The sequence below is a fragment of the Ambystoma mexicanum genome, chromosome 7p (genome assembly GCF_040938575.1).
Source record: "Ambystoma mexicanum isolate Mex_15411 chromosome 7p, UKY_AmexF1_1, whole genome shotgun sequence".
In the NCBI taxonomy this organism is placed as follows: Eukaryota; Metazoa; Chordata; class Amphibia; order Caudata; family Ambystomatidae; genus Ambystoma; species Ambystoma mexicanum.
The window spans coordinates 9,450,752-9,465,090 of NC_090939.1; the positions used below are offsets into that span (position 1 = coordinate 9,450,752).

At 48.9% G+C, this 14,339-nt stretch overlaps 1 protein-coding gene across 1 annotated transcript in view; it reads left to right on the plus strand.

Annotated features, from left to right (window-relative positions):
* The window catches only part of PDE9A (phosphodiesterase 9A), a 543,111-nt gene that overhangs the window by 439,236 nt on the left and 89,536 nt on the right, over positions 1–14,339 (plus strand). Inside the window, exon 16 of the mRNA XM_069635653.1 lies at positions 11,764–11,868. Within this exon, the coding sequence (XP_069491754.1) occupies positions 11,764–11,868 (105 nt within the window). The remainder of the gene's footprint in view (positions 1–11,763; positions 11,869–14,339) is intronic.

The window sequence follows — 14,339 nt, forward strand, 5'->3', positions numbered from 1 at the left end:
CCATTACTATATCCCTCACGAAGATAGAGATGGTATTCTCCACAGAGGCGGACAAGACATCCATTACTATATCCCCTATGAAGATGGAGATGGTGTTCTCCACAGAGGCGGACAAGACCTCCATTACTATATCCCTCATGAAGATAGAGAAGGTGTTCTCCACAGAGGCGGACAAGACATCCATTACTATATCCCTCATGAAGATGGAGAAGGTGTTCTCCACAGAGGGCACAAGACATCCATTACTATATCCCCCATGAAGATGGAGATGGTGTTCTCCACAGAGGCGGACAGCACCTCCATTACTATATCCCTCATGAAGATAGAGATGGTGTTCTCCACAGAGGCGGACAAGACATCCATTACTATATCCCTCATGAAGATGGAGAAGGTGTTCTCCACAGAGGCGGACAAGACCTCCATTACTATATCCCTCACGAAGATAGAGAAGGTGTTCTCCACAGAAGCGGACAAGACCTCCATTACTATATCCCTCATGAAGGTGTATGACCTGGAGGTGGACGATCCGGGTCTGACCAAACCAGTACCTGTGGTTCCAGATCTGTTGGATTTGATTGGACGCATGTTTGTGTCTGCCGACAAAGCTACTTTATCCGATTCAGTTGCCCACAAAGTAGAGGCCGTGTTGAAATACAGCTGCTGTCAGCTGCATATATCCCTTATACCGCAAATTGGGTCTTGAAGCACTTTGCATGCTTTATCCAGGACCTGTCTGAGGTTGATCTACCTCAAAACATCTAACTTTTAACTGCATGTCCCATAACATTGAATGTTTTTTTAAATGCATTTCTGGGCCAATATATGCAGGGGGAGACCACCCACAGGGCCAACTGCCCCCGCATCCCACCCACCTTAATTTAGACCCGATGCCTCATCACCATCTAAAATTTCCATTAAATTCGATGCTAAACATTCCTTGTTACGGGATTTGCAGTAAAATGGTTCGATGTTTTGGTACGATACCTCTGGCGTGGCAGGATGCACAGCGTTGATTGAATTCATCCAGACACAGGTGGAGTGGATCTCGGATCTGGCAACATCCGGGTGACAGCTCTACCTTCAGGTGAATCAATCCTAGGCCGCAGGAACTTGTGGACTAGAGACTAGAAGGGAGAAAACGGATATGATATATGATATGATATGATAATGATATGATGATATGATATGACGTTTATAACACGCCTGTGCACAAGTGTTTCTAGGCGCGGGAACGTCACAGAAACTGAACCTGATCAAGAAGCTCCAGTCCTTTGGCAAGGAATTATTCAGAGAACAAATTGCCACAGTCTTGAAAGGGGACTGTGAAGGTCGGCAAATAGCCTTGGCAGCCAAGATTCAGTCTTCCAAGCAAAGTGTCAGGGATCCGAGCACAGGCAAACCGTGTTAGAAGCAGAAAAAGGTCAACGTCAATACTCCAGACCTTGCTCCATCCGTGGCGGTGGTGCGATCCACTACTCGCTCCTGACTATGCGCTGGAGCTAGATATTCCAGTGGGTGGGTGTCTAGCCTGTTTTTCAAGAATTTGTTTGGGCAGTTTCATTGATCAAGGAGGGTTTCCGAATAGACTTTGGTTCTACCCTGCCACCTTTAAGGGTTCGAAAGACGCCTCTACCCAGACTCTGGGAAAAATGAAAGACTTTATTTATTGCAAGGCATCAGAAAAATGCTCCGAAACCGGCCATAGAAGAAGACCCTCTGGAAGCCAGGAAGGAGGGTTTCTTTTCAATACTGCTTTTGGTAAGAAAACCTCTGCAGAGTGGTGTCCCTTGTTGAACCGGAAGGACCGCAACACATTCACCTGGACAATTTCATTCAAAATGACTCAACTGCATCAGATCATCCCCAGTGTGACCGAGTCAGGGAAAGAATGAAAGTTCTCAGCCTGGGGCAGGAGGCTCACTAAGACAGAAGCCAGAACTAGCCCGGCCCTAGATATGGGAAGTGGGAGATGGTCGTGGCCGGGTCCACCAACACCCCTGTGCCATGAGTTTCATCCCTGGTACCACTCTTTGGCCCTTGTTACGAGTTAGGCGGTAATTCCATTATGAATCTGCCCAAAATGAATTACTGTTACTGCCACTTCACTGGGCGGAATTTCCACCTGATTACAAGTGGTGGTGGCGGTGTAATTCCCCATTTATTTTGTGTTCATTGGACCCAATGGGGCTTTTTTTGCAGGAATTACTGTGGCAGAATTATTGCTGCAGTAATTTCACCAATATTGCCGATTTTAGGCATTGAGTTGGAAGATTTACCTCCAGTGTTTTTCTTGCTCCCACCCCAGATCCTGTTCCCATTGGGTCTTGGCCCCTCCCTTCATTTTCATTTTTCTCGCAATCAAACCTCTATATTGTCAGGAAACCCTCCCTCTAGACTAGAGCAAGGGTCTGCAACCTTTGGTTCTCTAGATGTTTTAAACTACAACTCCCATCAGCCTTTGTCAGTATAGTCAATGGTGAAGGATCATGGGAGTCCTAGTCCAAAACATCTGGAGAACCACAGGTTGCATACCCCTACCCTAGAGGCAACCTGAGACACCAGCAGCATCTCGAATGAGGTGAATTCCCTGCTCAGATTATGAGCCCACTTCCGGGTCATACAGCCCCTCAATTGGAGGTGCCTGAAGACAGAAATGTGGCTAATATTAAATTCTCCCTCCAACTGATGAGCCTTTAAAAAGGGGTCCAGTCCTAACTGCTCTGCCCTCTCTATTCCAGCCTCTAGCCACTTCTGAATAACCAGAGGATTGTTGATGTTATTCCTAATGGGAGAAGCCGAGATGTGCACAAGGAGGGTGGCCATGTGGCTAGCTCTTTAGTGTTTTCTCTTTACCTCCACAACTCCCAAAGTTTGGCGAGCAATGGGTGAAATCACACCGTGCATGGGAGGTTGGCAGTTGGAACCCACCACCACACCCTGACTGCCACAGTGACCTGAAACCATGCAACACCTACCGACTGCCTCCTCTCAGTGGCCAGCCGATGAACACCATGTATAGCTGGGTTACTCTGAAGTATTCCTCCGGGTTAGGACAACCTACCCCCCTATTCGCTCTAGGCTGAACTGATGTTGCATAAGAGACCCTGAGTTTCCTGCCACTGACCAAGAAGTTGAGCAGTGTCTTGATTGCTCTCCTGAAGAAGACACTCAGTTCATGGGTCAGTTCAAGTTGGAAGAAAAGCCTTGCAGGGATATTCACTAAGATGGAAACTAATCTTCCCATCCACAGCAGCCGAAACCCGGACCACCTCTATGTGTCGCTCTTGATGACTTCCCAGATTGGTGTGTAGCTGGCCTTGCAGAAATCCCTCCAAGAGGGAGTGAGATGAGTTCCTAAGTACCTTATCTTCCCCAGCACCGCCCCCAATACAGGGGCACGTTGATGTTGCTACACGCTTTTAAAAGCAAAAATAATGTTCAGTATTTCATACATAGGATTAAGTACCCTCCCTACAGTACGGTTCAAGCATATTGCAAGTTGCATACGAGTTCCATGACCAAATAGGGGAACAAGTTCCTTTATAAGGTCATGGAACTCTGAGATGATTTGCAATATCATTTTTACATACCGTAGGGGGGTATCACACCCACAAACACTCACGCCACAAATAATACAACCCGCCAGGGCAAAAAGGCAAAGAGATTCTTGCCAGGATAATAAGTTTTAATCACACAAAAAATAGGTAGGCCAGCAAAGAACTCTGCTGCTCGGGAACGTTCTGCAGTGAAATAGTACAAGAAGAATCTTATAAGGAAACACATTGTCGCTCATGATGTCACATATACAGTAAAAACCTGCGTGGCTGGTTGGTGAGACCTATACATGGGCGGCCTGCTCCATAGGGGATACCAGGCTGCTATTGGTCCCAGCCCCATCCGTCCGTCTTCCATCACGTGAGGTCAGCTGGGCTCATCATCTCCAGGGAATCAAGGTCGAGTTCGCAATGAGTTATTATGTACGACAATGCTACTCTATCATTATGGGGTGCACCTGGGAAACTCGGGGGCTGGCACAGGGGGAGGCTTAGTATCCTGCTGACCCACACATTCTTCAGTCAGTCCATATCGCACTCTCCGCACCCAAGGCTTCCACCCTCGCTTTGGACTATAATTTATCCCACCCTCTACCTCGTATTACAAAGGGTGTCATTATGAAATAAGGTGGAATGGTCGTGTTCTCTTCCATCTTTTATGACCACTGGGTTTAGGGTTGCTGGTCTGAGGTCACCTACTATCGTGGAATTCAGGGGTCTTGGACTGGGGCAGTTGTGGGTGTCATAACTCCTGGTGGGCTGGGTGGGGGTTGGAGGTTGACACAATTACATAGGCACAGGTAATTGTATTTACGTTTCTTTATTGGCGAGACCCCGCAGCCTCAAGCTACGGCTCCCCTCGCTCAACGGCTCCTGCGGAATGTTGATTCTGAACGTAGATCAACATTCCACACGATGCCTATGCACGAGCCTGTGCGTATTACAACATATCCTCTTCCCTTGGATAAAAATATTTACAATTTTCTTAGCAATGGAAGATGAAACAACATAACCTGACATGTCATAAATGCCACTTCCTTTAACCATATAACCATTCAAGAATCATGGATAATATTTAATGTCCTCCACTCTTAACAAACATAATCCCTAAATCTTATGGGACGTCCACAGCTCCTACCCATGCGATCCCTATTTTGTACTAGCTCAGGTTCCTGAGACATAGCATTCTGAGCTTCCACATTTACTTGTGGATCCACAGGACCTTGGCTTGGTACCCCCTCTTGCTGTTCACTCCCAATTGATTGAGACACCACAGGATTATAATCCATCGCTGTTTCCTGTGTTTCCTCCTCCCACTCCACACCATCCTTATCCTCACTTCCACGTCCATCCACCGCCACACGCCTCTTACTCCACACAGAGCCATCCTCCAAATGCACATATCCTTTTCCCACTTTAATAACCTTCCTCGAGGGCATAAAAGTGCTGTACCCTTTATGAACTAATCTAGGATTCTTTATGTACACCTGATCCCCAGGCTTTACATTCAACTCCTTCCTACACCTTTGTGAGGATTCCATAGTCTGCTGGCGCTCTATAATGCTACGATGTATTGCTTGCAAATCCATCTCGCATGGGCCACCGCCCCCCATAGCCAATGTCCTCAACCTTGTACCTGCCTTCCTGCCCCTCATTAGTTCAAATGGAGATCTTCCCGTTAGCACGGCCGGAGTCCTCCTATATGCAGCCAAATATTGTGTCACCACTTCTTGCCACTTCCAACCATTGGCCAACGCCAATTGTATGGCTGACTTAATCGTGCCATTAGCCCTTTCAACCAGCCCATTTGCCGACGGATTATACAAAGCTGTCCTATAATGCGAAATGGCATGCCTTTCCAAGAATTCTCTCATGGCACTAGAAGTGAACTGCACACCATTATCCGTAACTAAACTTGCCGGTAAACCCTCACGGTCAAACACTCTTCTCATAAAATCAATTACCGTACTGGTCGTGATATCTGAACACGCCGCCACCTCAATCCACCTGGACGTATAGTCCACCAACACCAACATGTACCTTGATTCAGGCTCCAGACAGTCGAATTGACCCATAATGTCCAACGCCAATTTCGACCATACTTGCTCTGGAACCTCAACAGGATGCACCGGTTGTGGATGCAGTACCTTACTCTTATCACTGACAGAACACGCTTGACACTCCTTCACCACCTGTTCCACATCCCTGTCCATTGACGGCCACCAATACTCCTCTCTCAGTCTCCTTTTAGTCAATGATCGGCCCAAATGACCTTCATGTGCCAACTCCACCACTCTCCCCCTCAAACTTATCGGGGGTATCAATCTACTACCCCTCGAGACACCCCAAGGACCTTCTGCTAATTCCTGGAGAACTTGACCATAGCCTTTCCCTTCCGGCCTCTCCTTCACAGTGTGCCACCCCTTCACCAAACCTTCCTTAATCCACTTTAACTCAATGTCACCCTCAGACTCCTGATCCCACACCGACCTCTCCACAGCCGAGGTAACCAAAGCAACCTGACACTCCTGCACATCATCCTCCTTCCCTACTTCCCCTTCATTATCCTGCTCTACCACTGGCAACCGGGACAAACAATCCGCTACCACATTCAATTTCCCCGGAACATACTGCAAAGAAAAGTTGTAATCTTGTAACTGTACAGACCACCTCGCAATCCTCGGGGATACTGCCATGACTCCCTTGGAAGAAAATACCTGTACCAACGGTTTATGGTCCGTTCTAACTACATAAGGTATACCCCACACAAATGTCCTGAAATGTTTTGATGCCCACAACACTGCCAGAGTCTCTTTCTCTATTACCGAGTACCTGGTTTCCACATCTCTCAAGGTCCTCGAAGCAAAAGCCACCGGGACCCATTCCCCTTTGATGCATTGCTCCAACACTGCCCCTAGGCCCACCTCACTTGCATCCACCGTCAACGCAGTTCTATTTTTTGGGTCAAATGATTTCAGACATGGAGCCTTCTCCACCTCCCTCTTAACCAGCTCAAATTCTGCCGCACACTCCGCAGACCATACAAATCTTACGCACTTCCTCATAAGAGCTCTCATGGCCACAGTTTTTTCCGCGTAATTTGACACAAATTTAACATAATACTCTGCAAGACCCAGGAAAGCCCTCAGCTGATCCTTATTAACCGGAGCTGGCGTATCCCTCAACACTTGTACCAACTCCCTTTTTGGACTTACACCTCGTGAATTCAAAGTGTGTCCCAGATATGTGACCTCCTCCACCCCCACCTGACACTTTGTTAATTTTACTGTTAGGCCACTCTCTTTAAGAATTTGCATGACCTTCCTTACCCTTTCATCATGTTGCTCCTTGCTGCTGCCCCAAACCAAAATGTCATCTTGAAAATAGCTGACACCCACCACCCCTTCAAACAAATGCTGCATTAGCCTCTGAAATACTGCCGAGGCCGAAGCCAAACCAAACGGCATACGACAAAATCTGAACGCCCCGAATGGAGTCACAAATGAAGTAAGAGGTCTCGACTCAACATGTAAATCAATTTGGTGATACGCCGTTGACAAATCAAAAGTCGAAAAATAATTAGCCTCACCCAACGTCAAGAGCAACTCATTAATATTTGGCAAAGGATGCCGATCCACCCATATGCTGGCATTCAACTCCCGGAGATCCACACACATTCTGATGCTGCCATCACCCTTCTTCACCAAAACCACAGGAAACAACCACTCCGAAGCCTCAATGGGTTCTATTATTCCTGCCATCTGCAACCTAGACAATTCCGTCTTAAATGCCTCCCTCACTGAAACTGGCACACCCCTCACCTTATGAACTCTAGGCACTGCACCCTTCTTCAACACAATGCGATGCGTAAAGCCCTTAAGCTTTCCCAGGATGTCAGAAAATACTTCCGGAAACTCGCTCATAAGCACTGTAGGCGTTACTCTTACATGCTTCTCTTCACTTCTCTCCCCGACACTGAGAACCGGTTCTTTTTCACCAGGATGAATTTGTATTTTAAGTGCTGCCTGCTCCTCCCAACCCAACACACTTATCCCTTTTTTAGCCACATACAATTTACCTAAAGTTTGCCTTCCTTTGAATGAAAAGTTTGACCAATCATAACCCAGTAGCTCAATGGCATTTTGCCCATATGCATACGGTCTGATATCTGGAGTCAACAAATTAGAGATCGGCTTACCCAAAACCTCTTGATACATTTCCGGAGACACAAGTGTATAAGGTGATCCAGAATCCACCAACATCTCCACCTGGTGCTGGTCGACCAATACTGACACCCATGGACCCTTCCGCCCATCACCTTCCACATGTAATATGACTGTCTGTTTGGGACCCCCACCTGACCCTCCCTCCAGGCCCCTAGTCAACTCTTCTGCAGATACATTTGCGACCACCTGCCCTTTACACATACGTGCAAAATGGCCCATCCTTTTACATTTCCTGCACTCTACATTGCTAGCCGGACAGAATTTCGAATCCACTGTATGACTTGCCCAACCACAATTTTTGCACACTTCTTTACTTTTTTGTGCTCTATTCCCTTGTGCAACCCCTTTGTCCAGAGCCTTCTTGCACTTTGACACCACCGCATGCACCGTCTCCCTATTTCCATCCCTTTCGGTAACCATTTGTACACTCGCCTTGGAGGCTTCAATAGCTCTAGCAATCTCCAAAACCTTATCCAGTGACGGATCGCTCTCAATCCACAATCTCTCTCTGATTTTTTGATTTGAGGTTTTCATCATTATCTGATCCCTAATCTGTTCCTCACCATTACCCGGGAACCCACACGTAGCCATGAGCGCACGTAAGGCAGTAACATATGAATCTATGCTTTCCGTGGAACCTTGTGCCCTCGAAAAGAACTTATAGCGTTCTAAAACCACATTTACTCTTTTTCCAAAGCGTACTTGCAATTTCTTCAAAGCTGTCTCATAGGCACTTACAACCATTTCCCCTTCACCACCCCCTTGAATCATTACATTCTCTCCAGGCAGGTGACGAAAGACTCTCAAGCCCTCCGTACCAATACAATTAAGCAAAGCAGCCTCCTTTTCATCATCGTTAAACTTTGCCCCACCAGCAGCCCGCAAATATACTTTAAAAGCATCTACCCATTGCTCCCAAGGCACCACTGGTTCTCCCGGGCTAGGCAGAAATGCTGGTGGAGGCCTAGCTGCTGTATGCAACATGGTCAACTTTGCTGGCTAAGAACTTGTGCCCACCCAAAAATACTTATATCCACTTTTAAGTGCCCCTAAAATCAGAGACACTTCAAGCCAGTAGGCTCCACATCAACCCCGATGACGGCACCCGGATGTCTTCCCTTGTGGCCTTGTGAGCGTGCACCCCCACGCATATGCAGTACAACCAAAATCCTGGCACAGGGTGAGTCACAACCAAATCCACGATGTGGGATATCCCAACCTTACCAGCAGCCCCCCCGGCCACGTAGCAGATGTTATTCTCCTCCTGTTTATTATTGTTCAAACCACCAACCCGACAGACAGCTGCTTCCTGAATCACACTGCACCTGCTCCTGCAGCCCCTCCTGCTTCCCTGGAGCGACCGCAGGCAGCTCTGATCACGCAGACATCACCTTAGCCCCGCCTCGTATCTACAAAGACACTATCGAGGCGGAGCCCACTGCCGGAAGAACTGCTGGTGCCTGTGCTCCCGCCGGGCCCCCACTCATGCACGCCACCGGGGCGGGACCATCTGCCGGCGGACCAATCAGGTCGGCGCCCTCTGCCGGGCGAACTGCTGGTGCCCGCCAATGCCTGTGCTCCCGCTGAGCCTCCAACGCCGGAACCAGCTGCCGGCGGACCACGAGTACCGGGCCAGCTGCCGGCGGACTTCAGGTGCGCTCGCCCCCCTGCCTCCGCTCCAGGGCACCACACCCACTGCCCCTGGCCAACCGGCAGCGACAGTTCCTGGACCTCCGCGCCTGACAGCAACCAGCGGCAGCCCGGCCGCACCCCGCCTGGGCACTCGAGCGGCTCCTCAATCTCCACCGGGGCTGGACTATCAACTGCCTGTGCTCCCGCTGGGCCTCCAACGCCGGAACCAGCTGCCGGCGGACAGCGAGTACCGGGCCAGCTGCCAGCGGACTCCAATCCAGGGCACCCCACCAACTGCCCCCGGCCAACCTGCAGCGACCGTTCCTCGACCTCCGCGCCTGCCAGCAACCAGCGGCAGCCCGGCCGCACCCCGCCTGGGCGCTCGAGCGTCTCCACAACCTCCACCGGGGCTGGACCCGCAACTGACGAATGCGGGGCGCACCGCCCACAGGACAGCCAATGCAGGCACGCTCACCGGCCTTCGATCCGGGGCATCAGCTCCCCGCCCGAACTGCTCCTAGACCACCACACCTCATGGGCAACCACCAGCCCGGCCTTCAAGCCCGCAGCAGCAGCTCCAGACGGTCCAGCGCCAGTCGGCCCCCGTCCGCCCCGACTGCGCCACAGACGATGGGGAGCCAGACAGCCGGCTAGCACACGCGTGGAACAGGGTCTCGACCACAATCCCGGTCCTCGTCGCCAATGACACAATTACATAGGCACAGGTAATTGTATTTACGTTTCTTTATTGGCGAGACCCCGCAGCCTCAAGCTACGGCTCCCCTCGCTCAACGGCTCCTGCGGAATGTTGATTCTGAACGTAGATCAACATTCCACACGATGCCTATGCACGAGCCCGTGCGTATTACAACAGAGGTCTTCTTTTGACCTGGCTGCAAAAAACGTGCATTGCGAGTCACCTGGTACTGTCTCGTGGCCTTCTTGGGATAACACGTATTGGCGACAGTTGTGGAACAAAGGAACGTTTCTGTGAGAGCTAGCAGCGTGGGTCGCTCTATTATCAGCGCTTGGGACTGTTCAGGTTTCTTCGTTGGATCTGTGTTTACCACGCAGCCAGGCAGGGCCGAATGTTTCAACCATAACTACAAACATGGCGCTTCCTTATATGTGCGCACTAAGCCTACGCATTTATATTTATGGTGTTTGTGCAGGATGTCTTAGCAGGCCCCCCCTGCCTCCTGGTACATCGCCTTAATCTAAAGCGCCTAGGTGGGTGGGAGAGGTTTATTTCCGTCCAAACAATGGCCAGACCAATGGCCAGACACCGTCATCCCCTTCAATACCTGGCCTCTTCCCTAATCTAATGAAAGAGATCTTCCATTTGCTGATCCATACAATCAGTGTACAATCTATTTGGATTTAAACAACCAAATATGCAGCTTTGAATGTGTTGCATACAAATAGTTTAAACAGGGTAATAAAATGCATTCAAAAAAGTTTTCATTTTGTACTTTAAGATAAGTAATAGCACGCAGCTTCTTCCTCACATGTTAGACTTCAGCAATGCACACATTAAACAGTCTACCACAGACACAGTTCCATGGCAATGAATCACTGTAAAGTGTCACAGAAAACTATTCAACAAGCAAGGAATAGGAACAGTTCAAAACGGCTTTCCTTAAGAGCTGCAGTGACAGCTGGGACTCTGACCTTTGCTGGCTCAAGCAGCAGGCATTGTAATGTCACAAATGAAGCATAGTAACCGATTACAGAGGAAATGTGCTGTCATTTTGATGGTACAGGTCTGTTGTGATGTCACAACTAGCCTGTAATAAAACATTATATTTCAGATCTTTTGTACAGGATGTTGCAGGCTACCATGTAAAGGCTTGTACACAGGTATTGCTGGCTCTCATAAATTATGAGATGATTATTTACAGGTGTTTACACTGGTATTGCTGGCCAACGAAATTATGAGATGATTATTTACGGGCATTTACACTGGTATTGCTTGCAGCCATGATGTATACAGTGATTATTTACAGCATGTTATACTGGTGTTGCATGCTTCCGTGAATTATAAAACGATTATTTACAGGCATTCATACCTGTATTGCTGGCTGCCATGAATCAACAGATGATTATTGACAGACTTTTACGCTGGTATTCTTGGGTGCCATAATGTATAAGATGATTATTTACAGGTGTTTCCACTAATATTGCTGGTTGCGATCATGTATAAGATGATTATTTACAGGCTTTTACACTGGCGTTGCTGGCTGCCATGAATCATAAATGATTATTTACAGGCTTTTGCACTGGTATGGCTGAATGTCATGCGTTATAAGTAGATCATATACTAGTGTATTTCTCTGGCTTATTTCACTTAGCTGAAGATGGTGCTGATCAAGTGCTGTGATATCTCTAATGAAGTGCGCCCCCTGGAGGTGGCAGATCTCTGGGCAGACTGCTTACTGGAGGAATATTTCATGCAGGTAAGAAGCTCACTCCCAGGGATTGAGAAAGGGACTGTGAGTATAACTGTACACATTGTGTGTTAACCCTTTGAGCACTGACAGGGCGATAGAATCCAAGCACATGTGTTTTTTTGCCAATATCCAGATTTCAGCCCTATAGGGGAATGGGGAGAGTTTAAATAATGCATGAATAGGTGGATTATCACAAGATCTATGGCATGTGCACTGTGGGGGTCTGATCTAATCCAGGTAAAGGTGATTATGGCGTGTGCACTGTGGGGGTCTGATCTAATCCAGGTAAAGGTGATTATGGCATGTGCACTGTGGGGGTCTGAACTAATCCAGGTAAAGGTGATTATGGTGTGTGTGGGGGGTTATAGTATCCAGGAACAAGTGATTTAGCCCAAGGTCAATGATATTTGGGCTGCAGGGGTGAAAGAGTCCAGGGATCGGTATCTTATCTCAAGGCCCATGGTGTGTGCACAGTTGGGCTGGAGGACTCAGGCATAAGTGGTTTAGCCCAAGATCCATAGTATGTGGATAGTGGGGGTGATATAATCCAGGGAGACCCATAGGCAGAACGCTGCTGTATAAGGAGCAGTGACCTGATCCAGGCACAAGGGGCTTTCCTTATTCAAAGAGACGTGGGTCATAGAATCCGGCCACCGGTCCTTATCCCCAATCCCATACGTGGTAGACGCAAACACAGGAACAGGGAGACGGTTATTAGGGTCCCGAAATGGGTGGGTTGTCACCAGTGCTCATATTTGAAACTCCACTCCCCCCCCCTTTCCCAATCATCTTTTTTCTTTCCTCCCTCGTGGCTCCTGCATTTTGGGACGCGTTGTTTTCACCAGAAACCCTGACTATCTGGAGACAAGTAACATATGCCATGCCCCCGCCCAAGCCCCCCTGAGACTGCACGTATGCACGTCTTTGATGTCCTTACTTCTGCCACCAGGCAAGACACTCCTCTATGTTCCTTCTCCTCGGTTCATATGCATCCTTTGACCATCTGCCAGTCCTCCTCTTTTCCTACAGAGGCATCCAAGGCCTGCGTTTTGCTGCTTTCCCTTCTATCAGTCAAACTGATCTTCCTCCTTATCACAGGATTCTGGCACCTCCACTCCCACAGATTACATGTGTATGTTCCAAAGTGTATCCATTTCAAAACTCCTGCGCTGCTCCAGTCTTTGTGCAATGGATCTCTCCCACTCCTTCTCCTCCCCCCGCCTACCTCACCTCACCCCTCCTTACTATCCAGGAGACACATCCAGAAACCCACCACCCCCCACTCCGCTGCTGCTCCCTTTCCCCAGCTCACCTCTTCCATTATCAGAGGGACACCCATGGAATCTCCGCCATTCCTCCTTCCCTGGTCCCCTTCCCTCCCAAGACTGTTTCTCTTTCTTCTCTGTGTACGTTTGTCCTTGAGCTGCTGCTTTTCACTGTTTAGACCTTCTCACTGAGCAAACCTATCTCTTCTCCTCTCTTGCTCCGATCATCTATTTTCAGTTGACACTCTTGTCTGTTTTCCTTCCTTCACCCCATAAGCATTGGCTGGTATATCCAAAGGTCCTTCTGCCCCCTCCCTTGCCCCACTCCTAGATGGCACTTCAGTGCCTCATGCTTAATTCCTCTCCCTGCTGCTACGCCCCCGACCCTCCTCTCGCCGCCCATTTCATGTGTCCTGAATCTCCTTCATTTTCCTCCATGCCTTGCAGTCTCTTGCTCCATCCTCTGCGTAAGGAAGTTCAAGCTCCGGCAAGTCATCGCCTTGATTGTTATGGGTAGAGCTGAAAGAACTGGACAATCCATCCACACCGTCACCTATTGCTCCCCACAGCCTTGATCAATACCTTTGTTCTCATTCATCTCAATGACTGCTTCAGCCTCCTCTGTAGCCTAACCCTCTACTCCTTGCTCCTCTGAGCACAGGGCTGACCCTTTCTACTCACACTCTCTACAAGCTCCTCTGACCCTCTCTACCTCCTCCTTGCTGTAGAAGGACCCATGTACTGCAGACGCTCAGAAGGTTCCTCCCCTTACACTTTAACTCAACCCCACCCAACCCCACCCCGCCCAACTCACCTAGTTCAAAAGCTCCCTCATACTCTCTGCTCACAGGCAACCCTCACAGGCTATCTGTCCCACACCCACTTTGTACTACCTGGCGCCCTTCCACTGGCGCTCCCTACCCCCAGAAATAAAAGAAATGGAAAATGTGCAGTGTTTTAGGTTAGCCCTAGAGAGATATTTCTGTCCTCTAGGAGGAGCACCCCCTGACGCCATCCAGTATCCTTGCCTGCCATGAGACCGTCCCTACCTATAAGAGAATCGTCCGCTCTGTATGACCTACCATGTGAAGTGTTTCAGGAAGATGCGGCCTCCTCTTATTCCAGATAAATACCCATTGGCAAGAGAGGGTGGGGCCAGAATCGAGAGGAGTTAATGTCTAATTTGCTGGGAGTAGTGTGGGCCCGGGTACA